Source organism: Rhagoletis pomonella, unplaced genomic scaffold, assembly GCF_013731165.1.
Source record: "Rhagoletis pomonella isolate Grant_MI unplaced genomic scaffold, Rhpom_1.0 Rhpom_scaffold_00014, whole genome shotgun sequence".
In the NCBI taxonomy this organism is placed as follows: domain Eukaryota; kingdom Metazoa; phylum Arthropoda; class Insecta; order Diptera; family Tephritidae; genus Rhagoletis; species Rhagoletis pomonella.
The window spans coordinates 4,406,887-4,434,783 of record NW_023458568.1 but is presented as its reverse complement, the minus strand read 5'-3'; the positions used below and the strand labels follow the sequence as shown (position 1 = coordinate 4,434,783).

The 27,897-nt window shown below is 34.7% G+C and overlaps 2 protein-coding genes across 2 annotated transcripts in view; one reads left to right on the top strand and one right to left on the bottom strand.

The window, feature by feature from the left end:
- LOC118749182 overlaps positions 1–27,897 on the top strand; it is a 473,359-nt gene that overhangs the window by 273,038 nt on the left and 172,424 nt on the right. The window lies entirely within an intron of this gene.
- Positions 1–27,897, bottom strand: part of LOC118749116 (glutamate synthase [NADH], amyloplastic-like) — a gene marked incomplete at its 5' end in the record, with an annotated part of 277,008 nt that overhangs the window by 167,107 nt on the left and 82,004 nt on the right. Inside the window, 2 exons of the mRNA XM_036483886.1 lie at positions 15,959–16,104; positions 16,649–17,007. Coding sequence (XP_036339779.1) covers positions 15,959–16,104; positions 16,649–17,007 — 505 coding nt within the window. The remainder of the gene's footprint in view (positions 1–15,958; positions 16,105–16,648; positions 17,008–27,897) is intronic.

The following is a 27,897-nucleotide window of genomic DNA, read 5'->3' as shown; positions in this document are numbered from 1 at the left end:
CGTGTTGCACCGTACACACCGTACACCGTGATAGAAATGAAACTTCTCAAAAAAGGTGTGAGTACCAGGTACTCACGAAATTTGATGTGTAAACATATCGCTCGTTTAATAATATAGAGATGTAACTCAAAATTTACATTTTTGGATATTACATTATGCAAATAATAAGCTTGATAAGTAAAATATGTTTAGTCTAACAGTTTAGTCAAAAGCTCGGTACAATGGATATAGCAATCGTGTATTGAAAAATTTCAACAAATTATTTTTCGTGATTGGGATAAAGAAAAATATTGGGTATTCACACAATTGGGACGATTTGCACCAAATTTCGGCAAATTTCCAATCGTGTGGCACAATGCCACTAATATTTGACTTGCAAACAAAATACGGACAGGAATTTCAAAATTTCAACCCTATTTATGTGAAATATTTTATTTTTATCAGTTTTTTTCTTTTAATCAATCTATGTTGAAATAAAAGTGAAAATAAAAAAAATATTTTGTCAGAACAAAGCTCCGCATTGATTATTGCGAATGCGAATACGAATATTCGCAACAACCCTGGTTTAAAGTACAGAACAGCGTATCAACATAAAGCAAAACCGCGTATCCAGATAATGCAAAACCGCGTATGTGAGGTTGCACAAATTATTTTGGAGAGAGTAAAAACACTCGTATTTCAAAATTGTTCTCTCTTTTATAAAGCAATCGCGTTTCCGGCTAGTACATTTCAGGACAACTGGAAAAGGCCCTCAGCCAAGAGCTTCGGTGAGCAAATCCAATTTTTGGCAGGAAATGTCAGTTACGCGGTTTTGCAGAATGACAATACGCGGTTTTGTGCTTAAAACGACGATATGTAGTTCGAGGCCACCAAAAATGGTATTTTTTTTTCTTTATTTATCAAATTTGGTAACTTATTTTTCAATTTGGTAACTTTTTCGATTTAGTCCTACTTGTAAATTAGGTCAAAACAAGTTCTGATTCCACATTAGGAAGTGGGCCGTAAGCGTTTCCTTCTATAGAAATACCAGGTAATCCTGAAAGTTTCGCAAGGCGAAAAGTTCTTCGGCGTTCCTGGGCTACTAGAATTGTGTGATCTCTAACAAACTGCTTGTAAATGGCAATTGCTATATTTTTAATATTTTTATTGAGCTTTGTACCACGATTGTTTATTAGGAAAAATTGAAAAGCAACAAAGTCTAAGCGGTAGAAGTTATAGCAGCTATTTCGGAGATCATCACGTCTCCTCATCAGACATCTTTTTTCTTGCTTTTTCAAGTTTTCTTAATAAACAATCGTGGTACAAAGCTCAACAAAAATATTAAAAATAAAATGTTAAGCCACAATAACATTGACAAATACATAGTTTAGGAAGAGCCTGCCTAAAGCTATACAATAAAGCAAATAAGCAAATGGATGTATAGAATTGACAACAACAACCACGCTGTCAAGTTGAAATAGCGGCAAATCAGCTGCACTTGATAGTAGTTGGTTGAATAAGGAAAATGAATTAGCAACAAGAGTTTACGGGGTGGGTGTACATAGCTCAGTGGTTAACGCTTCTGACTTTTCACATAGATTACGCAGGTTCGATCCCTGCTGAAGTCTAGAAAAAAGAAGTCTGATGAAGAGATGTGGTGATCTCCGACATAGCTGCTATAACTTCTACCGCTTAGACTTTGTTGTTTTTTCAATATTTCCTAATAAACAATCGTGGTACAAAGCTCAATAAAAAGATTAAAAATAAAATATTAATAAGCCACAATAACATTGGCCATTGCTATATTTATCGTGTCCTTTTCCAGAAGGTTGTGGATGGTCCTACTTTTCCTCGTCAGTTCGTCAGCTTTGCAATTGCCATCAATATTATGGCTTTCAGGACTGCCTTCAATCGTTGAATTTTTGAGATATTTCAGCCACTTGTTGACGTATGTATATATGTATATTGGTCATAATTAGGCAAATGTTGATTTTAAAGGGCCCCAAAATTTTCGGTTTATTCGCATAAATACGGTGCCGATTCGAGTGATCTCAGTGGCCAAATGACATCCCCTCTACGGGAAATTATGCGCCTAATAATCCTCTGTTGCAATGAACCGTATCCATGACACTGTGAATGATCAGATGTCTTCAGTGGCTTTGTGGCTTTAGCTTTGTATGGATGGAGATGTATATCCAAATGCAAAATATCCCATTAAGAGCCATAAGACAGTACCATGTTCTTAAGACAACGCGACAAATTTGTTTCTTCGGCCACAATTAGGTTTGAAATCCTCACCAAGCGTTTCTGTTGTTGTGACTTTTAGTGTTCACGCAGATATAAAAATTATAGCTGATTGCTTGATGTCTTCGGATATATGTTAATACATATGTTATGTATATACAGTAGGGTGGTCCAAAAACGTTAAGTCGGAATTTTCATGCTCTCACCCCCTAGGATTGTTCTATATCGAAAAAATATAGTTATTTTATTTTCAAATAAAAAAATATTTAGAGCTCGCTCAAAGCGCTAAAGTTTTCCATGTATTTTATATAGGGGAAAAACAACTTTTCGTAAAAATGGTATAGAATTCTTGAAAATTAATATATTTTTCGATCGAAAAACTCTGGTTCTCTTCAGGAGGCTTCCAATATTAATACTTAAGTGTTTATTTGACCGTTTTTAATTACTACGATTTTTTATTGGTCCCCATTGCATTTTCTAGGGTTTTGGCTACGGTTGCCAGACGTACTGATTTTATCAGTACAGTACTAATTTTTCAACTCTCGTACTGATTTTATTAATTTCTTCAATCAGTACGCTAATGTCCTGATTTTTCAAAATTTTCATGTCACCGCGGCCACCTCTGTGCGCGACCTCTAAGGATTTGGATGAAAGTTGAAGAGATTGAAGGTCTAGGTGACATAAATTATCATTTATACCTTTCTTTAAAGTGCTGTATCTTGGAAACCTTTCAACGAAACTTAATGAAAAAAAATGTATTTCTGCCGTCTTATTATGGGCTTTAATTATACATTTTTTACATTAATGTGCAAGGTATAAAAAAAAAATATTAAACCTTTTTCTTTTTGATTTTTTTTTGATTAAAGCATTTTAAAAAATTTTTATATTTACATAAAAACATTGTCTATAATGTCAACTTTAAGTATAGGCGTCATGGGCTACTTAGGCGTATGCACTCTAGATCGTCTAACGCTCGAGCAATATGATAAATAGACATTGAAATTCTACAAGACATCGAGTTAGATACTCTTGTTAGCGAAATCCTGGTCTTTCAAAGTTTTTGCGTAGTTGAAAAGGTAACAGTTGGAAAAAATATGTAATTTTGTCTTTTTTTTTTAATACCACACTCAGCGAAGCAACTAAGAGGATCTCAAGTGTAAAGTTTGCTTCCTGGCGCGAAAAGAAAAACCCACTTCTAATTAAAATTTTTGAAAGTAAACTCCAAATTAGAAATAATTTTCAAATGAAATGTATAGAGTTCTTTGACTATTTAAACATTGCTATTCAAAAATATCATATATTTACATAGTATGTATTAGAGGGCTGCATGAATTCATTCAAACTTCTAGCCAAACAGAGTACAGTAAATTTGAACATTTTACTTCACATACAAAATCTCAGTATTTGGAATTTTGTAAGTTATGAACAGGGAACGGATTTTATGGAAATTGCCTTTTTTTCTGCTAAAGAGATAGAGTATATTCGAATAAGAATGTCCACGATTTACCTTTCCCTGATTCCATATATACACATTTGAAGTTGCCTTTTTTAAGATATTTGACTTTTTTTGCCTTTTTTATGATATTTGCCTTTTTTTGCCTTTTCTACCTTTAAAAAAGTGATTATAGCATTTACATTTTTTTTTTTTAAGATTAAAAAATATACGCATGCCCATGCAGTTTATAGAAGCGCAGGGACCAGGGATGCCGTTTGGATCTAAATAGATCCAATTGGATACATTTTCAGACGAATTTTTGCGGGATACTTATTTTTTCCGATCACTATAAATGTGGATACTTTTTTAAATAGGCCAAAATTTTATATTTTCTATAAAGTTTTTTTCGTTCTAAAATCGATTTTCATTAAAGATGGTAGAAACCGTTACGTTTCCTGAATTTACTAAAGATCGCTACTTAAGCGTGAAATTAAAGCATTTTATTTTTTGTGAACGAAGCAGTGAACATGTGCAGAGATATAAGCGCAATTGTTTTAATTAGTTAAAAAGGATATTTAAGCAGGATCTTAATATACATATATATAATGTAAATATATACTCCTTCTGTAGTAATCTCTTTCATATCACATATTTTCATTTGTTAATTTAAAAAGAAATACGATTTCAATGTAGTTTAAAATACAATGTTAAAAAAACTAAATTTGATTTATCTATGGAAATTTGTATGAATTTTACTGAAAAGAGAGGTAACCAGTTTCCTCTTTTAATGTGTGCAAATTTGCACATTAAACATTGCCTGTTTAATTCTACACACCAAATTTGTCGCGAAGAGAAAAATTACAAACAGTGTTGCAGCGCCGTCTCAAGAAAATGTATCACTGACCAAGCCAAAAATGTATCCAAATGTATCCAATTTTCTTTTTTTAAGTATACATCTCATAATTTGTAAGAAACCAAAAATTTTCAAGAAATAGACATAGGCTGCGTTTCTTTGTACATTCCGGATAATCCAATTTCACAGCCGGAATAAACAAAATTCGTTTGAGATATACGTTATAATATCATCAGGAACGTTCTAAAGAATAAGTAAACAAAAAAAGTTTATTCCAAACGCTCAGAATGAATATAGAAATGCAGCCACAATTTAACCCATCCTAAGGACTTGGGATACATGTATATATATTTTTATTTTTTATAAAATCAAACATTTGTAATTTCAATTTATAAAGTACATTTTTTGTGCATAAGTATTTTGCAAAGTAAGTGTAATAAATAGTACGTACACTCTAAAAAGAGCATGTAAAACTACTACTGAAAAGTATCTATTTTTCAACAAGAATCTGTATAAATGCACGTATAAGATGTTCAGGATTTGATTCAGAACTTGTACACATAAATACACATATAAAATGTTTAAAATTGCAAAAATTTTCAAACTACAAATACATTTCCTACTAATAATAAACATTAGGCGCTCACATTTACTCTATTTTAAACAATTTATGTGTAATTTTTCTTCTCATTTTCGTTGTTGGTGTTTCCGACAGGGTAGGAGTGTGATGTAATGTGCAACGATTTTCCGTCATCCCTTGTCAAATTTGGTTTGGAGACAAACCGGTTTCGGCGTTGTGCCAGCTTCAGTGTCATTTTTCGTTCTCGAAATTTGTAATTTTTCTCTTCGCGACAAATTTGGTATGTAGAATTAAACAGGCAATGTTTAATGTGCAAATTGGGACACATTAAAAGAGGAAACTGGTTACCTCTCTTTTCAGTAAAATTCATACAAATTTCCATAAATAAATCAAATTTAGTTTTTTAACAGTGTATTTTAAACTACATTGAAATCTTATTTCTTTTTAAATTAACAAATGAAAATATGTGATATGAAAGAGATTACTACAGAAAGAGTATATTTACTTTATATATATATATATTAAGATCCTGCTTAAAGATCCTTTTTAACTAATTAAAACAATTGCGCTTATATCTCTGCACATGTTCACTGCTTCGTTCACAAAAAATAAAATGCTTTAATTTCACGCTTAAGTAGCGATCTTTAGTAAATTCAGGAAACGTAACGCTTTCTACCATCTTTAATGAAAATCGATTTTAGAAAGAAAAAAACTTTATAGAAAATATAAAATTTTGGCCTATTTAAAAAAGTATCCCGCAAAAATTCGTCTGAAAATGTATCCAATTGGATCTATTTAGATCCAAACGGCATCCCTGTTTCTAACTTGCTCGCTCTAAAGCATAGAATTCTTATAAGAGTACGAATTCTTATCGGGTACGCAGCGCTAACAAAGGGAAATTTTGCTGACAGTTGAAACAAAAAATTTGTAAGTGTGTAGGTGAGATGACAAAAAAGTTGTGAATGTGTTTGTAAATCGTTTGACTTTGGTGAGCCGCAGGGTAACACATTTATGTACATTACACAAAACACTTTATTACTACTTTTTTTGTACTAAGCAGGAAATATTTAGGAACATAAAGAATGTACACGAAAAAAACTGGTCGCACATAACCAAGCATAGCTCGGTTAATCATAACATTAAAATAAAAATCGGTAGACACTTAAAAAGCTGGAGGCATTTTCCACCTTACTGCATCATTTCTTTTTAGTAACAAAAATCAGTGTAGAAACGAGGACCAAGAAAGAAATCGATCGCGAGTTAATATTGCGCAAAAAGCTGGAAAATCCCAGCATGTTCCATAACGACATCGCAAAAAAGCTAAAATTCCCAAAGTCTACCGTTTCTTATGTGCTCAAAAATACAATGAATGTTTATCTTTAAAAAGGAACCCTGGTAGTGGCAGAAAAAAGGATTTGCTTGCGAAATTAAGGCAAAGGAAGTGTTATCTGCTTTTAAGAAAAATCCTGGACTTTCGGTAAGAGATATCGGCAAAAAATTAAACATGTCGTCTTCGTATATACAAAAAGTATGCAAAACAGCAGGACTACGTTCTTACAAAGTGAATGCAGCACCTAATCGCAACGGTAAGCAAAATTTGTTGGCGAAACAACGTGCTCGGAAATTGTACGACAGTCTCATACAAAAATTTGGCTGTATTGTTATGGATGACGAATCGTACGTAAAAGCCGATTTTAAACAAATCCGTGGCCGCGAATTTCACACTGCAAATAAAAGAGGCAATGTTGCAGATAAATATAAAAACAAAAAGTTTGACAAATTTCCCAAAAAGTTTCTCATTTGGCAGGCAATTTGCCAATGCGGCTTCAAAAGTGATCCTTTTGTAAGCACTGGTACAATTAACCAAGAAATTTATGTTAAGGAGTGTCTGCAAAAGCGACTTTTACCTCTTATACGGCTTCATAAAGATCCAGTGCTTTTTTGGCCTGATCTCGCGATATGTCATTACGGAAAAATGGCTTTAGGATGATAACATAGAAACAAAGTGTATTTTGTAGCAAAAGAGGTGAATCCACCTAATTGTCCAGAGCATCGGCCGATCGAAACCTACTGGGCCGTTATGAAATCCAAACTTCTTAACACCCACAAAGCTGTAAAAAACGCACAACAATTCAAAAATAAATGGCAGCTGGTTTCCAAGGAAATCACTGAAACTTCTGTGCAAGGGCTAATGAAGGACATAAAGTCAAAATTGCGATCGTTTGCTTATTACAAGGAGAATTAACTATTTTTTAACGAATTTCAATAAAACTAAGTTTAGATGTAAATATATGTAAATATCGTTGAATTCCATTAATATATTTATGTTTTAGAACGTTTTAACTGTGACCAGTTTTTTTCGTGTACATTCTTTAACCTTTAATTTCGTTTTGTACTAAAATACACTCTTTTGCACTCAATGCATAAGAACTTATATGCTAAGTATGTATATACATACATATAGTGGTCCACAAAATAAAAAAAATTGCGATATTTTGACCGGTTTTGGCATTTGTCTTTTGTTTATTTAATGTTTATTATTTTTTTATAAAAAGCGTGTATACAACAAACACCACATATAAATTCAGATTTCAAACTTTGTACAAAAATTAGAAAAATTCTGCTTATTTTCACCAAAATTTCAAACTTTTTTAGGCCATTTAATTCTAGTATAAGGCAATGCAAGTTTCAAGCTGCTATAAAATCTTGTTAATTTTCAGCAATTTTTTTTGCTGGCAGTGTCCACCATATAAACGAAAATTTTCGAACCTACTTTTGTATGGAAAAAACGTGAAACACCTTCAACCAAAAAAATTCATGTTTGTGAGCTGTCTGCAAATATATTTTGTCACTTAATCCGATGCCGATACTCAGTTTTGTGCCGATACTAGCCGATGCCGATGAACTTTTTAGTAAAAGGCCGCATAGATCCTCATATAACTAAAAACATTTTTTGTAGATAGGCTCCTCTGGCCTTCATGTCCTCATATGTAAAATGAATTTGTGTAGAGTTCTCTTAATAAAACTATTTATTGTACCCATATCTTATTTATGGCAAATAAACTAAGTTTCTTTTTAAAGTTTATTGTATAATAAAACGGTGTTTTTTACTTGGTAACTTTTAGGTAACTTTTTTGTAAATTCTGATCAGCAAATTTTTTGTCGTGTGACAAACGTGGGCTCTATAGAGGAATTTATACAGATTGCAACATAATTTTTTTTGGTGGAAAAAAAGGATGTTTTATTCAAGGTCAAAAAGTAAAAGAATTATTTTTTTAAACTTAAATATCTCGTAAACAATTTATGATATTTCAAGGACTTTTATGTCGTTAGAAAGGTAATAACAATACCTGTCTTTTGACATGCAATAATGTTATACTTTATTGAAAAAATTTATGAAAAATTAAGTTTTTATAAAAATATTTTTTTTATAACATATGAAGTTTTTTCTTTAAAACTCACTTCATTAACATTATATTTAAAAACAAATCGTGCTACTATTTGATATTCAACATGTCTTATTTGAACAATCGCAAGTAAAGCTCGTAAATTTACGAGCCTCGTAAAAGAACTGTCAAAATTTGTATGGAGCTCTATTTACGAAAAGGAAAAAGATATTTTAAACAAAAATTCAATACAAAAACTTGAATTGTTTTAACCATAACCGAAAATTTATTTGTGTATATATTCATTTGTTGGTGCTGTCAATTGAAATTTTCTCAACTAAATAGGAAAAAAACAAACAGAGTTGATCACAAATTGAGCAAGATTTCTATCAGTATTACATCGATGTTGAATTAGCACAACTATTCTTTTTCCAAATAATGTACAATAATAAATGAAATCTCGATCGGCGATCACTGAAACGCAGCTAGCAACTGTATACGCAAAAAAGCAATGTTGCCACTTTTTCTCATTTAGCCATGTCCGAATCGTGGAAATTTTTGAAGATCTCAGGGTTGCTTTTAGCATTTAGACTTGGGTGCTTTCCAAAACGTCAAAATACAAAGCATCAGTCTCTTTTATTTCTAAACCGCACTAGAAGAATAAATATAACTTGCGCAACCTAATTTAAAATTAGCCTCTAACCGTGGTTGCGCACATTTGGCATTACAATCTGCTGAGGTTTAGAAATAAAAGAGATTGATGCTTTGTATTTTGACGTTTTGGAATGCGTCCTCTTAATGTAGAAATGGATTTGCATTAACTTGCATTTAGGCAACGAATTTTGTATGGATAAATGTACATTTAGAACTAAATGCGCGTTTTTGCTGCATTTAAAAAGCAACATTTAGTATTTTCGAACATATTTTTTCGAAGAGCATTCATGCTATCGCATTTAGCAGATGTACATTTACGCGAGTTCGAAATTGTATGCTTTTGACAAACAGCCGTGTTCCAGTCACTTATTCAGATCCGTATCTATCACGGTCAATTCGTACAGAGAAGATAATGTATAACAAACCCTACTGAAAAGGGAAAACGAAATTTTAAACCAAAAATTCAATACAAAAACTTGAATTGTTTTAACCACCCAGCAAACAATTGGAGTCATAAATGAGTCTTTAAGGAATCCTATTTCGGTGCCTTTACGCTCATAATGAGCTAATTTAAGAGTTCGATATGAGGGTATTTCGCTTCCTCCGAAGGTCGACTTATATGAGCTTAAATTCATACATCAAATGAGCCTCAATATGAGTCATATTGGACTCTTATTGGCCTCATATACGGCTCATTTTGCAGTCTTTTAAAACAATTTTTGGCCCCATATATGAATCATTTCAGACTCTTTTTGCGGCTCTTATCGGCCTCATAAATTACTACATTCGGACTCTTATTTTAGGTTGTTCTTTGGGTCTTATTGAACGCACCAGTGTTGATATTTAAGATTTTTACATTGTACTAAATTAATGACAAAAAGTGTAACTTTTTGAGCTTAACTGTACTTTTCACCATTTCAGTCAATGCATTCCCTTCTTATTCCTGCAACCAAACAAAAGAATGATGCAATGATGAAGCAATTAAATTCGGTTGGCGGTACAAGCGTTGCTCACCGCCGAAAATGATAGAAATAATAGATATGACACCACTGTATGGTGTACTACACTGTATGACGATGGGCACTGTGGTGACACTCAGATGGCGCCGTGCGCTGAGTTAGTACGCTGACACCACAGGTGGCGCTGGCGTTATTGAGCTAGCGTCAAAAAAATTGCGCTATTACCCATGGCTAATGCGCATGTTTGTTCTCAGCGTCTTAGGTTTTTTAGTGGTGGCGGGCAAACGCGGATGGCCGCGGCACGCGCGCCGCGCCTCGTCGCCCGATTACATTATTTAAATGCTCTATATGAAGGTACGATGAGGAGTTGGGGTTGTTTGTGTACCCACGCCACATAAATACTGTAGTGATGTGGATGACGCACGGGTTGTTTTAAAAGAGAAGGCGACTGAAATTTTCGCAAACAACAAAAATGAGTAAAGGGCAGAATAACATACATCAGCCGTGGTCGAGTGGTTTGTGTGATATCAAGGCACACACCGCCCGCCAATCGGAGGAGAAACTCGCCAATCACTTTAAACTTTGCACAGATTGCTTTGCAGAGCACAGTAGGCGTACTAATCTAAATGGTAATACGAGCATTTTGTGTCCAATTTGCCATACAATTTTCCTTTTTACTTTTTCATGTTCCTTTTTTTGTTGAAAACTTGGATTATTTAATTTTTATACGCATGTACATACATACATACGTATGTATTAAATATATGCATTGAAATTTGTTAATTTCAATTTGTTCGTATAATAAATGAAAACAAATATTAAGTTCAATGTTATCATATTAGTTAGTTTTTATTTAGAACAGGGGGTTTTGGATGTACATATTCTAAACTGGAGACAAGAGCCACAATAAAGATGAAATAACGCCCGCGGGCTTTATTTCATTTTTTAGGAAATAAAGCCCGCGGGCGTTATTTTTTAGGAAATAAAGCCCGCGGGCGTTATTGCCATATCGAAAGGGAAATAATGCCCACCGGCAAAAGGCAATAAAGTCCGCGGGCCTAATTTCTTTTTCGAAAAGGCAATAACGCCCGTGGGCTTTATTTCTTTTTTTCAGGAAATAAAGCCCATGGGCGTTACTTCCGCGGGCATTGTTGCACTCCACGAATGTTGGTATATGATCGTAATTTTCTCCATAACCAGTTATTATCTTCTAATCTGAATGCCTGTGTTTCGATTTGAGGAATATATACAGTGACCAAAATACTACAAATTAGGACTCGACATTTTAGCAAGGTTTGGCTATTTTTCCTTAGTTTATTTAATGTTTATTATTTTTTACGAAAGTAAAGCTCTTTTCCTAAGAAAAGCCATATAATACTGTTTAGGCGCGACTGATAACACCAGACGCATAAGTCCATTTTGTTGTTGAAACATGAAAGTTTTGCACATGTACTTCTCAACAGCCATGTAATAAAACTTAAGTTGATGGCAGTTCAAAGTATGCTCGGCGTAGTCTGATGCATACTCCGGACAACCATCCGGAGCATTTTGCGGAATCTGCATGGCTTACAACCATGCTATACAAAAGCGTGTGTGTGAGGTGGCATAACTTATTTTCTAGAGAGTAAAAATACTCATATTTCAAAATGGTTCTCTTTTTTTTATAAAGCAGTCGCATTTCTGGCTAGTATATTTCAGGACGAATGGTTAAGGAATGAGCCAAGAGCTTGTGCGAGCAAATCCAATTTTTGGCCGCAAATGTCAGTTACGCGGTTTTCCAGAATGATAATACGCGGTTTTGTACTTTAAACGACGATATGTACATGCAAACATACTGGTCTCCCTTCTCACTGTGTTAAACTTCTAACTTTTGTACCTCATTAAAATTTAGTATAATAAAGTGCTGCTCATTTGCTTCTCTTTTAAAAAAATGGACGAACATATTTACTTTGTATGAAAAAAATGCCCAACATCAATAAAAAAAAATTGTCAAAAATTAACGGTAAGTCTTAGGTACTTCAAAATTGCACTTTATTATACTAAAATGTCACGATTTTTTTAAACAAATTTTGCGGGGTAAAAATCTCGAGAAAAATTTCCTACAAATTTGTGATGTTACTACAAGGATGCTGTTTCAGGGCTAAACATCTAGGATCATTGAAGACGACTTTGAGATCTCTAAGTTTTTGTGGAAAAAATTAGCAAAATTATTTTTTGTCCCGTATTCGGCTCCCATAAATATGATCACCGTAAATATACATATACTGGTTATGTAAGCAGAAACATTTTTGCCGAAAATAATCTCGTTAGGTGGTCGAGATTGAAAACCCGTATTTATGCTCTGATTAGTTCCACATTTGGTATGTTTAATTGAAACATAATATGACATAGATTTGCATACAATGCAACCGCTGGTGGCGCTGATGTCAAAATAAAAAGTATATTCGATATAAAATGCATGTTTCCTTCCCGCTAAAATACTACTTTTTCAATGATAATTTTAGTAACGTAACGTCATGTACCGTAACGCCAGATACTTCAGCTGATTAAACAAAAACCAGAAAAGATTTTTACATCTAAACAACAAATACTTTTATACAAACAGTTTTGACCAATTCGCAGAATTTGCAATTTTGTAACCCAAGTCCAAATCCTCTTCGTAACGCCAGATTGGAAATACCCATATTTCAAAATACCAATACCGCAGAAATAAGCCTTGTAAATGTGAATTTTTAAATTAACATTCATTCTGGTGCTGCAATTTTTTATTTAAATTATTTAATATAAGTTTTGTCTCGAAAAAGTGTAAATTCAGAAACTAAATTGTAAGTATATGAAGTATGTAAATATGATATTTACCTAGAACTCATTTGGAAATTAGACTGAGCTAAGAATAATTATTACATCTTTAAAAAAAATAAAACTTACATGTAAATTTTTTCCCTTATTATTGATTCTGCTTAATAAAATTCACCCCATTAAACCTTAAAAAAGGCTGCATATAAAATCTTATCAAATGCCATTTTTAATAGCCACTCACTTATTTTCTAATGCTTTGTTTTATAATAAATTAAATGAAATATATTTAAAACTGATACAATTAGTATATACAGATGCGTGCAACTAATTAGCAACGAAATTCAAAACGATATTGCTTGCAAATTATGTTTATTTATTTATTTTTAATAATTTTCATTTAAAATATATTTCAATCTATTTCAGAAACCACAATAACAAAAGTTGAAAATCTTGCACAAATTGCAAAAAAAATAATCAAACTTCAAAAAATTGTCTCAAAATTTCAAAATTTTTAATTAGAATATTTAGAAAATTTTCGGGTATGCAGTTTTGTAGCCCATTCAATTTTAGTATAATAAAGTGCAAGTTTCAAGTAGCTAAAAATTACCGTTGATTTTTTAGAATTTTTTTTGTGGGGGGTGTTGCGCATTTTCTTCCATATAATACATGATCAAAATATATTTTTACATGGAAAAAAATCCGCAACACCCTCGACAAAAAAAATTCTAAAAAATCAACGGTAATTTTTAGCGACTTGAAACTTGCACTTTATTTTACTAAAGAAGAAGAGAAATTTTTTTAGAACAAAACTGGAGATCCACTTAAGTTTTTCGATATAACTTTGGTAAATGTGAATCGATCGGTACGTAATAATTACCAAATTGAAGGCGAGACTTACTGTTACTGATTTATGATAATAATATGATGAAAATCGTTCAGATTATAAACAAATTATTTTAAAATAAAAAAAACGTTGAAAAAATTTTTTTGTAATTTTCCTAAATTTGCAATTTTTATATTGTATGCATAAACATAAGTAAACATTGGGGTTTCTAGGAGTTGTGCCTGTTCGGGGTTTCCATACTCATTTGCATAAACAAAATTTTTCCACGATGATGGAAAATAATGGCTTTTCTATAAGAGCTACCGAAATTGTGCCTAAATTTGCAAAAAATCGCAAACTATAGCTAATATCAAAAAAGATTAGAATATTTGGAACCAGCGACCTAAATGCACGCTAGCAATATTAATGCTGTTCTTTACATCTTTTGATTATAGGTCAGTGCAATTATCAAGAGAACAATTAAAAATTTATTGAAAAAAGATAACTTTGGGATTAACGATAAGCTAAAGGGCTGCGAGAAATGATATTTGACTTTATCTTATGCGTTAACGGACTCATTATCTAATAATATGCACCAAAGATTTTTGCTGAACCCAGAAGTTTTAACAAGAATTAGTCTTATTCGACTAGTGTGCTGTGGGTCACTTGGCGGTCGATGTGCGGGCTCTTACAATTAAAATAAAATACTAATATTTTGCAGGCTTGTTGTTGACTTCATGATACAATATATTTTTACTATTACCAAGGGATTTGAGAAAAATTAGATTTTCGACCCGCCCTAATCTAGTATATAAAAATCTCGTGTCACGGTGGTAGTGGTCGAACTCCTCCTAAACGGCTCGAACAGTCTTTATGAAATTGTTTGTGTATATATGGTAGGATGAGAATCGGATGTAAAGTATATTTCATACCGCTAGGTGCAGGGGGCGTTGCACCTCCCATACAAATCGAATTTTTCAAATTGCATACCTCTGGAAGTGTTCATGGTAGAGTACTCGAACATGGTATGAAGATATACCAAAACAGTCGCATACTCATGGAGAAAAATTGTGGTTATTTGAAAACGGAGCGTGGCACCTCCCATACAAACCGAATTTTTCATACTGCATATCTCTGGAAGTGTTCATGGTAGAGTACTGGAACTTGGTATAGAGATATATGAAAACAGTCGCATACTCACGGAGAAAAATTGTAGTTATGAAAAAGGGGGCGTGGCACCTCCCCTACAAACCGAATTTTCATACTGCATATCTCTGGAAGTGTTCATGGTAGAGTACTGGAACTTGGTATGTACAAGATATACATATAAAATCAATCCCATACCCTTGAGAAAATTTGGGCTATTTGAAAAGGGGGCGTGGCACCTCCCATACAAACCGAATTTTCAACACTGCATATGTCTGGAAGCGTTCATGTTAATAGAGTACTGGATCTTGGTATGGAGATATATAAACTCAATCGCATAGTCGTGAAGAAAAATTGGGGCTATTGGAAAAGGGGCGTGGCACCTCTCATATAAACCGAATTTTTAACACTGCATATTTTCGGAAGCGTTCATATAGAGTACTGGAACTTAGTATTCATATATAAAATCAATCGCATAATCATGAAGAAAAATTGGGGCTATTAGAAAAAGGAGCGTGGCACTTCCCATACAAACCGAATTTTCCTTACTGCATGTCTCCGGAAATGTTCAAGGTAGAGTACTCGAACATGGTACGGAGATGTATGAAATCAATCCCATACCCTTAGAGAAAATTGGGTTATTTGAAAAGCGGGCCTTTCAAACGCACTGGAACTATTACGTATCTTTGTACGCATATACACTTTTGCTAGGTTATTTAAGACGGCAATGGAAATATGCCTTCCACACAACCGTCAAACCGTAATATTAGAAGATAAAGGCGTCAGTGGAAATGTTGTACTAAAATGTTTCAATACAAAAAATTTATTTTGAGCGGGAGGAATTCGCCGGGTCTGCTAGTATACATATATATTTCATGATCCAATGATCGGATCTAAACCAGATGGGACCACCTCTGAGACACTACCTTTCCGATGCAAAAAGAATTATCGAAATCGGTTGACGTGGTCCACAGTTATGCGGTAACATACATAAAAAAAAAAAATATTGCGACGAACTGATAACCTCCTCCTTTTTTGGAAGTCGGTTAATAAGGAAATTGCAAGTGGGCAACGTATGTAAGTAAGTTCTTCAAATTTACCTTGAGCGTAGATTGTTAAGAACAAGAACTTGATGCGTTTCTGCAACACCGAGTTCCCACGGAAGGCCAGCGTGTTTAATGCCAGTCCATGAACTTGCCCCAGTCCCGCCGTCATGACCAGATATAACTATATGTTCCGCTTTGCCCTAGGAAGAATACGAAAATATGTATCAAGTAAAGATATCAGCTTTGTTTCTTTACTTTTCTAGCAGATAATTATCAGGAAGAAGAAGAGTGCGAAAATTGAGAGAATTACGCTCACAGAGAGCAAAATAAAGAAATAGTTAATAAACGCAAACTATGAGAAACTAGTAAACAGCTGATCGGTGTATTTGACTTGGCGCGTTTTTTAATTGCTTTTTATTTTTCAAAAGTATTCACAGATACTTACATTTTTCAATACTTCATAAATATTTAATGATTTCCTCATTCGTATTTAAAAAATACCAAAATTATGCAGAAAGAAACAAATAAAAGTAACTGTGCTTAACCCCACTTGTTTAAGTTTCAACAGCTGTTTGTTCATTTTTACAGCAGGAGAGGCAAAAAAGAAGAGCGCAAGAACGACAGAGAGAGCCGCCAGTTTCTGCTAGTTTTTAGGGTTAAGAAACGCTTTCCAGCACAAATTAGTGATAATTTGTGATAATTATCTGCTAAGAAACAAAGCTATTATTTCAAAATAAAAACTACCTTTGCTACTCCAGAGGCAACAACTCCGACTCCAACTTCAGAAACCAGCTTCACACTAATCCGGGCTTTGGGATTAGAGCATTTCAAGTCATATATAAGCTCCGCTAAGTCTTCAATCGAATAAATATCGTGATGCGGTGGAGGTGAAATAAGGCCAACACCTGGCACAGAGTGTCGCGTTTTTGCTATTTCTTTGGTGACTTTATAACCGGGAAGTTCCCCACCTTCTCCAGGCTTAGCACCTTGAGCCATCTTGATTTGGAGATCATCCGCATTGGCAAGATATGCAGCAGTTACCCCAAAGCGACCTGATGCAATTTGTTTGATGGCTGACCTCCTGCTGTTGTTTGAATCTTTCTCTGCCGAAAATTATAAAAATTCATAAATATGAAATTAATTAATTAACATGTATAGTAGGGTGCCCATCGAAAATGCTTTTTTTCGGAAATTTCAAGACCCCTAATTTTATTAGTTTTTATGGGAAATATTACTGCGTATTTTTATAGATTTTTTAAAGGTCATTTAAAGGTCGATTTCAAAGAGTAAATATGATCTGATAAGAGGATATATAGGCCTTTAAAATGGTATATAATAATCTATTGTCGGACTTGGCTTATTGGTATTTTTTATCGGGTAAAATAAAAAACCCATATCTATCTTAATTTTTTAAAGTTTGACCATCGATAATTTCCACAATTTTAAAATATCAAGTACTATCTAAAATTAAATCTATTTTTAAATAAACTGATAGCTCATTTATTACAATCGCATAACAATTGTCGAAGTTAGGCGACTTTTCTTAAATAGGTCCTTGAATTTATATTCTTTATGTACCGGACTTTTAGATTTTTTGAGCAGTGTGGCTAAGGAATTCATCAATATTTGTTCAAAATTGATATACACAATCGCTCTTTAGCAAAGAAGTGATTTTTCAAGAAATTTTTGGAAAATGGTCCAGCCTTTCGACATAAGCTACTATTCCATATGAACACATATTACGTCACAATATTTATATTTATTTATTGTCTTCAATTTCCAATTTCGAGAAGTGGAGATTATCAAAATTTAATTTTGTTATCAATAAATTCGATAACGATTTTTTGGACAATTTGGTACGTGTACAATTTTGTACAGTGTGATTTAAGTACAATTATAACGTAATTCCTCGGAAACACGAAAAAACATCTTCCATACAACGCCCTAAAAACTTTTCGGGATAAGCTGTTGTGAGTGATCGCGAATGGACCACCCCCATCGTTTATCTCAGAGACGGGCATAGTGGCTCCCAGCAAGCCTTTTGCACTTAGGAGCCGGCTTGGCTCATTAGGTGCTAGATGAGGGTGTTGCTTTCTTTTTTGATTTATAGAAATTACTACTAAAATACAAGGTGAAATATTGTCCTTTGTCTTCTTATAAAAAGTTAAACAGGCAACACTGCCGATATTTTCATCGATTGTTTCGTGGAAATTGACTTTTTTATTGCGCAAATTCATGTAAGTATGCAAAAAAAAAATAATAATAACGGAAATATTTTGAATTAAAACAATAATTTACATATTTCTTTGCAGAGTATCGAAGTTATTCAAACACCAGCGTTTTACAGCAAGTGCAGCTGTTGCAAGTCAGTTTTGCGTGCTAGGATCTCTGTGTATCCGTCCACGTTTGGCTGGTGCAGTCCACTCATATCTACAGCTGCAACGATTTATTTAGTCAAGTGCAGCCGTTGCATACTTACAAGTAACTATACCACCCCATAAAAGTGAAAGTGCAAATATTAATAAAGATTTTTTCTTGTGCAGGTCAGGATCCACGTTCCTGGTGCAGGTATTTTCAAGTATAAAACATACTAAAAATTTACATAAAAAAAAAAACAAATATAACTAAATTACAATAGTTGCGTTCCAGATGATTCACGATTTGCAGGTTTTAGAGGATTTGCAGGAACGGCTGTTTTCTCCATTAATAAACCTTATGGAAGGTGGTCACCTGGAAGGGCTTCCTGTAAAAACCTGCAAATCCTGAAGCATCTGGAACGCAACTAATATTGAAGATATAACTTTTAAATGTAGCCAATATAACAGGGGCCTTCATTAAAAACGATAAACTTGATAAAATCATAAATGTATAATTTTGATAAATGAACTGTCAAACTTTGTATGGACATCTATTTAACCAAAGTTTATCACTTTATCAAACGATTTTGGTGGATAAACGTATAAATTTCAGCGAAATTCAACCCTGACAGACTGCCAGGTGGTCGATTTTACTACGAACACATAAAAAGCAAATTAGCAAAATGGACGAGGTAAGAATGAAACGCAACTAGCCAGATAAGTGAAGTAATAGACAATTTTGTACAATTATTAACCAAGGTGAGTTCATGAAAGAATGCGGATAAACTTTAATTTAATTTAAGCAATTTATCCCTAAAGATTAACAAGACAGATTGGAGAAAATAATAGACAACATTAGCAAAAATTTACATTTTTAAAAAACCAAATGTAATTGAATTTAAGATATTGAATATGTAATTTTTAAATGCAACAAATATCTATATATTAATACGCTAACATAAATTTTGTCTCCGTTCGTTTGGCGATTCTACCGAACCAAGAACACCGTTGGAAAGGCATTTTTTGGTTTCACAATTGGTTGAAAATTACGGCCAAAACCATCGTTTAAACATTTTCGAATTGTGTATAGATGTTGCTGCAACATGTTCAATTTGACATGTTTCGCCTGTTGTTTCACTACACATTTGAAATTAAGCTTTGAAATAAAGATAAATATGAAGATGAAGAAATAAATGATAACGATGAAGTAAAAAAAAGAAGGCAAAAGTGAAGTTAAAGACGAAAATCGAGACAATGACAGATACATAAGAATTAGGGTAACTGAAAGGGTAAGAACATTTCTTGAATTTATGAAGTAAAACTTCTTTAGCGCCAGTTGGTTGGTTGGGAGTAAATTGTCAAATTCAAGGGGAATAATGCACATGGAAATGGTTCTCAGCGGTTTGAGAATAAAAAAAAAACAAAGATGCCTAGAGGTACAGGCAAAACCGAAGATCAAGGTAAATTAAAACACTTTAAGGTAAAAATGAAGAGGAATATGCAAAAATAAAGATAAGGAAAAGGATGAGGATGAAGATCGATATTGTTATCGATATAAAACTCGATATTTTTTATCGATAAGTTAATCGATATTGCTATCGATAAAATAATCGATATTGTTATCGATATTGTTATTGATTAAATAACCGCTATTGTAATCGATATAATAATCGATATTGTTATCGATGCAATAATGGATATTGTTATCGGTATAATAATCGATTAAGCGATTGATTTTGTTATCGATTTAGTCATTTATATGTTAACGATAGGTACAATAATCGATACTGATGATTGTTATATTTATCGATGAATTAATCGATTTTACAATCGTTGTATTTTTCTATATGTTTATGGATATTGTTATCGGTATTTTTATCGACACAGTTATCAACAGGGTTATCGATACCCTAATCGGAACATGGAATGTGATCACATTACATGACATCACATCACATTTTATCACATGATATAAAGAGACATCACATGATATTACATCACATAATATGATATCACATCACACGATATCACGTGACATGACATTATATGATATGACATCACATTATATGGCATGACATCACATGACTTGACATCACATGATATGACAACGTATGACATGACATGGCATTACATCACGTGGCATAGCATGATATGACATCATATGACATGACATCACAGGATATGACAACACATGACATGACATCCTATCACATCACATAAGATCACGTCACATCTTATCATGTCATTGCACCTCATCTCATCTACGTGAAAAGAAAAAGAAAAGGACATAAGCAAAGATGTTAAAGATAAAAACAAAGATGAAGACCAAAGTAAAGTTACCGATTTCAAAACCAATAACACCGTTGGAAAGGTAATTTTCTGTAGATGAGGAGAGTTTATAACTTCGAAATTGGTTGAAAATCGTCGTTTAAAAATTTCCATATTTGTGTATGGTTGTTTTTGCAACCTGTTTAATTTAAGCTGTTTCGCATTTTGTTTTACTTCGTATTTGAAATTAAACTTTGAAATAAAGATAAATATGAAGATGAAGAAACAAGTGATAACGATGAAGACAAAAAAAGGCAAAAGTGAAGATAAAGACGAAAATTGAGATAAAGGCGAAAATGGAGATGATGAGAAATACATAAGAATTAGGTTAACAGAGTTGAAATTTTCCGATAGGAATCGAAATAAAATCAGCCATAAAGGTTACTGAAATTTATCGAATCATCGAAGTTTATAATTATCGAAATTTATCCATGCTTATTATGTTATCGCAACGTATCGAATTATTCAATGTCGAATCGAATTATCAATGTTTACTGAGTTGTCGAAATTTATAGACACAGAAACTTAGTTGTCCAAATTTACGGATACTGTTGTCCAAATTTATCGAGCTATAAAAACGTGTGGGATTAACGAAATTTGTCAAGTCTTTGTATCAATGTATGTCGTAATGAATAGAGTTCTTTCAACTTACAGAGTTATCGATAATTATTGATCTACTGAAATTGGTTGGTTCAACGAAGCGAAGTTTATGGAACTTTCAAAATATATCGATTTATCGAAATTTCAAATTTATCACTGCTTATCGAATTTAATCATCTTAACAGAGTGTAACGAGTTATCAAAATGTTTAGATAGTTTTCGAAAAATGTGGAGATGTCAAAAGTAAAAATTTATACATACATATAAGTTTTTACATTTTTGAGTTACCGAAATTTATCGAGCCATCGAATTTCACAGTTATCTAAATTGGTCGAGTTAACGAATTTTGTTGAGTTATCGAATTTTAGTGTTCTTGACATTCATCGAACTATCGATATGTATCAAATCATTGAAATTTATCGATAAACTTGAATGTATCGGGTCAATTCCAAGTTCTGCCGAAGTCCTCCAAAGACCTTCTCAGATAAAAAAAGTTTAGTTACGTTTTAACAGAAGATTTTCCGGTTAGTTAATTTGTACCGTATAAGTTTTGCTACGTGTTAAGTTAGAAAACCTCTCCAAGGCTTCTAAAACTAGAAAAACTGTCGAATTTCGACAGTAACTGGCACTCTAGTAATTTTTAAAGGATTAATTTATATACATTATATCAATTGCATCTTTATTACTTGTATATTTCTTCATATAGTTCCTCTGAATAAAGGATTTGTTTGAATTTTGTTTAATATATACTGGATCTTTAATAAAAGCATGGCTTATTTTGAATATTTGTCGATAAGATTTTTCTTTGGTCAGATTTTTATGTGAATAAAATTCTCTCATTCTCCATTTATTTCATTTTTAGTATGTATATAGCATGTTCAATATACCATAACAAGGTTAATTCATTGTCTATTGTGTCGATCAGTGGAATCTGCTTTATATATTTAATTCAATTTGTATATAAAAAACGCGTTTCAGCACTACCACACTACTATTCCTACTACCTTTTCACAATAGGGGATAAAATTGTTGCCATCTTCTCTTTCCTTCTCAAATGCAACTTTACAAGGCAGTCGATTGACACAAATGTCAATATTTATCCAACCTTGTATTATTGAATCATGGTTTACACGTTCAAAACATTACTTTCACTTTGCTCACACGTATAAGATTTCTTTGTTTTTTTTTCTAATTTTATTAAGCAGACAATTTTCTGAAAACAAAAACTCACTTTCCAAAGCTATGACCGATTAGCTGTTGAAATAGAACCAGAAATTACCTATCGTCTTGAAAGAAAAATTGATGATAGGCAATTTGCAAAGTGTAAGTGTATTGGTAAAAAAGTGTGAGTGAATGCATAAAATGTCTGAGTTTTTTTCACACACAAAGAAAAGATGTTTGATATCAATAGAATCATCTCAAAGGTATTTAAATTTTTACAAAAGTTTTTATACAATACGTCAGTTCTTTTATTTAAAGACCCTGTTAACAATAATATGTGTAGTTTTAATTTTTACTGTTAATTTGTGTAGTTAAAAACCCCGTAAATTCAAGAAATCTAGTTTTAATGATGAACAAAATTTTGGTAGTTTGGAGACTGATTTGGTAGGCGTTTTGGTACTTAAAAATATTTTCAGTGGCAACACTGCACTGAGCATGAAAATGAATTAGGTAAGCTAACACTTGCTCAATTTTAGCTTCTGATTGTTTGTGGTAGTGTCCACCTCGACTCATGTACAGGGGTGCCAACTATACTTAGCTATGAAGTGCGATATTGAGGATAAAATGTGCCAAAATGTGCCACATAGAAAAATAAAAGGTGGCATTTTTTTTTTCTTCCCATTTACCATTAAAATAAGAAACACATATCTAAATCAAAAGTCCAACGCCAAAGTAAGATAAACCAGTTGTATACACTATAGAAATTAGAAAATTTTAGTTGAGAAAAGGAAGTACACGCAAAGGATTTCGCAAAAATTTATGGAAATATTACTACTTTTCAAAACTGCCATTTTGGCACTTGCCAATATAGTCCAGTCAAATAAGGATGCAACCTCGGAATGAAAGATAATAAGCTAAAAATTTGCACAAGTCTTTATTTTGGTGTTATAAAACTTACATCAAAAGTTTCATATGATCACGTGTCCGCGTCTTAAGATATTTAAGGTCAAAGGTCACGAAAATCGGTTTTTTGCAAATATCTCGGGTCCTTTGCGCTGAACGCTGAAAATTGCAGAACAAAAATTCTCTTCCACTTTTGTTTCAAGTAATTTTATGTACATTCAACGCTTCTTGAGATAGAGCGCAAAGAGTGGTGGACCGCCTTACCTGTATATTAGCGTGGGCCGAAAATCCGCTTTTTTAGAATTTTGATTGGTAATAGCAAAAATATGGTTCACTATGCTCTAAAAACAATCTGTGTGAAATATGACAATATTTGGTCAATATCTTAGGCTCGCCCAAGTCCATCAAAGTTCAATGTGCTCAAAAAATAAAAATTAATGAATTTATTAATTAATGCTGTTTTTTTCACTAAAATTGCAAGTATCTTCGAAAGTAAGGTCCTACATAATTTGGTATATGGACCTCTTTTGTAGAGAATCGAAGTAAGCTAAGCAATTTTTTTTTTTTTAGTACTTGAACTTTGATGGACCTGGGCGAGCCTAAGATATTGACCAAATATTGTCATCTTTCACACAGATTGTTTTTAGAGTTTAACAGTAGAAAGCATAATCAAAAAATACCACGCAAACACATAACCGGGGTACTTACTAGTTTGTAATGTTTTAGAGGCACAAAAGCAATTATTATGGGTTTAAATCAATACTGTTTGAGCGCTAGTCAATTAAGAATGTTAATATATTAACCGCGAAAATTGGAGAATGTAAATAAACAGAACAAATTGGCTTCAAAATACATACAACGACAGTCTATCTTCCAGTGCATATAAAAGGTAACAAAAGATAACATAATGAAATATTTTGACAAATCGAAATTTCGAATGCCCTTTCTTTTACATATTGAGTGCTGCAGAAGACGAGGCGTATATTCAGTCGGCCCTATGATAAATATCGTCGTCAGTAAAAGTGACGATACGGCCATCGTCCGCCATGTTACTGATACGCTGACGATCGTCGACGATGACGATGACGATATTCAGCATAGGACCGAGTCTCCCTTTTACACCATTGTGGACGATGCAGAAGATTCTTTGTTCGAGGACGGGAAGAGCAGGGGCACAATATAAGGAATGTCGAAATGTCTGACGCTGAAAATGTATGTTTCCTGCAAATGCAGATTTAGGAGTAGCCTTTATAGACAGTGAATCGGTCGACGAAAATGAAGAAGCAGCAAAAAGATAGTGGTCCGAGTGGATGTTTGTCTTCGGAATGTGCGTACGTCTAAAACATTGGAAGCTTAACTTTCGCACAAAATGTCGGAGACATTTAGCACTCCAAACCCCAATTTTTGGGCCTTAGTGAAGTTGATCAGTCCCGGTCCGTTACCAGACATTCCATCGTGAATTTTTCGAGATCACCAAGCACGATTTTTCTATCGTGACGGGGGCAGATCTTGAAAACTCTCGCTTTGATTCGGATTGTAGAGAGACGGTCGCGACTAAGGTGAACGATAGTATTCCGCGACGAGGTCTCACTCGTAGTCTTTTATACGTCTGCCATGGTCGTCAGGAAAAAAGGTGTGGCTTCACGGATTATCTCGCTTCCGAATGGGTGTTGAATTACTAATTCGTGTAAACAATGAAAGTCGTGAGCTGCAAGAACCGGACGCAGAATTATCATTTTCTGCCACTGCGTGCTGAACGGTGATCAAAAGGCTCGAAAAAATTAGTAGCTGTACATTTCTGCTTATTCTACGTACAGGAAATAAATAAAACGTAAAAAACGCTAAAAGCACGTAGCGCCTGCAAAAAAAAGCAAAAAGCCAATGTCTGCCTGGAGCGGTGTATACTTCTATATTTAAATAAAATATTTTCATTTAAACTGCATATTAAATTTTTTTTATGTATTTCTAATATTTTTAATAAAAACGAAATCTATTATCTATTATTAGAAGCTTATAGGTGCGGTACCATAGAACCGAATTTCATAAACGACCACTCAAACGACGCAAAAATACCTAATCTTCCTAGATCTGAAGCTTCAATGCTCTAAAAGTAGTGGTACTTTATTTAGCCACAGCAGTTTTAGCACAGCGGTTATGTGTTCTACTGTGTGCTTAATGTTGCATGGTCGTGCAGCTATATGTTGCTGTGTGATGTTGCGCTGTCATGGCAGCGAACAGGCTGCCGGGTGCTGCTGTGGCTTGTTTTGTGGCTGGCCGCCGCAAAATGCTGTAGCTTCCATGTTGCCTAGCGCGTTTAGACCAAGTATGACGATCAATGGCACCGGGCACGACGTTCAGCACTGTGTGGTGTGATGATTGCCCGAGGTGGACCTCAGCTTTCACGGCGTCGACGATCTTGCTGGTGGTGCCATCGTCCATTAACACTTCCATGGCAACTGTTCCTTCCCTCCGTTCCCAAAGTTCATTACACGTTCCGCTAAGTCGAATGACAAAGCTTTTCTAGGCGCCGGTATCGATGATGGCTTCCGCTGACGCATGGCTACTGGTGGCTTGTCGCTGAATGCTGTGGGTTCACTGCGCCTGATTCTTAATGAGAATAACTTTCCCGCGTTATGGCATCCTCTGGCGTAGTATCCTTCTTGGCCACACCTTCGGCATACATTTCTAGGATTAAAGATTTTAGTTTCCGGGGTGGGGTGACGCCGTGTGTTTGTCGTTGCGTTGTGTGCTAGGGCGATGTTTAGGCGAGTTCATTTTTGATCGTTGAAGCGGAGGTCGGTACGACCGTATGCGCATCATTGCAGTGGTGTCACCTACGTCTCTCGACACTCCACATCCGGCGTTCGACAATGGCCTTCATGAATGTAGAGGAGATAATCCAGGTGGCGCTTCCGAAAGATACTTTACAATCGCTGTTCGCAGTTGTACCCTGTGCGTCGCATCAAGGTCTGTATTGCGATCACGTAATCCTTATACTTTTCGCGTGCACGCTGTCTTCTCCTCTGTATGTAGTCCTCAAGATGCTCGAAGTACCGGGTCGGTAGGAAGAAGCTCAAAAAATCGCGTTTGAAAGTCACCCAATAGCTCCAGTGTTCGTTGTTGTTGCGGTGCCATTCAAGCGCCTTATCGCTTAATAGCTCGGCAGTGTTGCCAGGTAGTTGAACATAGAAATCGTCAAAATGGTTCTCGAATATCGTCCTTTGTATTGAAAAACAGTCAACACAAGAAATATTAAAATAAACGGTGTCCGCAAAAAGTTTTGGCAGCTGATTGTTATACGAAAAAAATAAATATAAAAAAACCTTTTACGAACTATTAAAATTCACATTACTTATAAGTGAAATATGTTTAATTGCATTTAGATAAACTAATAATAATAATAATAATAGATTGGCGCTTGGGGTGCAATGGGGTATAGTCGTTGCGCTGGGTGTACAGTTACAGTTGCATGGCTATACTCAATCCCGACTCGTGCGTCCTCGTTCGCGCACTCTGGGCAACGTGAGCAACCCATGTGCGAGATGCGGTAACCAATCCGAGTGAAGCCTTGGGTCACGGCAGTAAGAGAGGGAGCTAATGGTGGGCCCACTCCGACATATTTGGTTTAAGGGCACCTTGACGTCTGCAGCGTCTGTTCACCAGTAGGTGCGGCTGCAAGCGGGTGTCTGCTTGGAGCAAGCGGCTCGCTATATAAAAGTGTAATCGGTTGCGAAACCACCCCCGTCCCAGCAATGGGTTGTGCCCTGTATTTGGGACCCGCCCACGACGGAAGAGAAGGATGAGGCATCCAAGGATCTCTTCTATAAGCGCTTGGAGCGTACGAGCGCTGCCCCCGTCATGATATCAAAATCTTGCTTGGCGACTTCAATGCCAGGGTGGGCAAGGAAGGGATCTTTGGAAACTCAGTCGGAAAAATCAGCCTCCACGACGAAACGTCCGACAACGGATTGAGGCTGATCGACTTCGCCGGGGCCCGAAACATTGTAGTATGCAGTACTAGGTTCAAGCATAAAAAGATCCATCAAGCTACGTGGCTGTTTCCGGATCGAAAAACGAGAAACCAAATCGATCATGTTGTGATAGACGGAAGGCACGCTTCCAGTGTTTTAGATGTACGCACACTCCGAGGCCCAAACATCGACTCGGACCACTATCTTGTTGTAGCCAAGATACGCACCCGCCTCTGCGCAGCAAAAAATGTGCGCCCAAATATGCAAGGAAAGCTTAACGTCGAAAAGCTGCAATCACAACAGGCAGCCAGCGCTTTTGCTACACGACTCTCACACCTGCTCTCAGAGAGCACTCTTCAACAAACCGACATATGCGAGCAGTGGAACCACATTTCCCGTTCATTAAGTACCGCCGCCGGAAAAGTATTCGGATTTCAGCGAGCCCGAAAGAACAACTGGTACCATGAGGAGTGTCCGGAAGCTGCAGAGAAAAAAGATGCCATCTACACGGCCACGCTGCGATCGGGCGCAACGCGCGCTATGTCAGAGAGTTAGGCGACTTACGGAAGGTTTCAAGACCGGGCGTACTCCGGTAAGAACAATAATGGCGACCTAGTAACTGATATCCAGAGCGTACTTAAATTATGGAGCGAACACTTTTCCGCCCAACTAA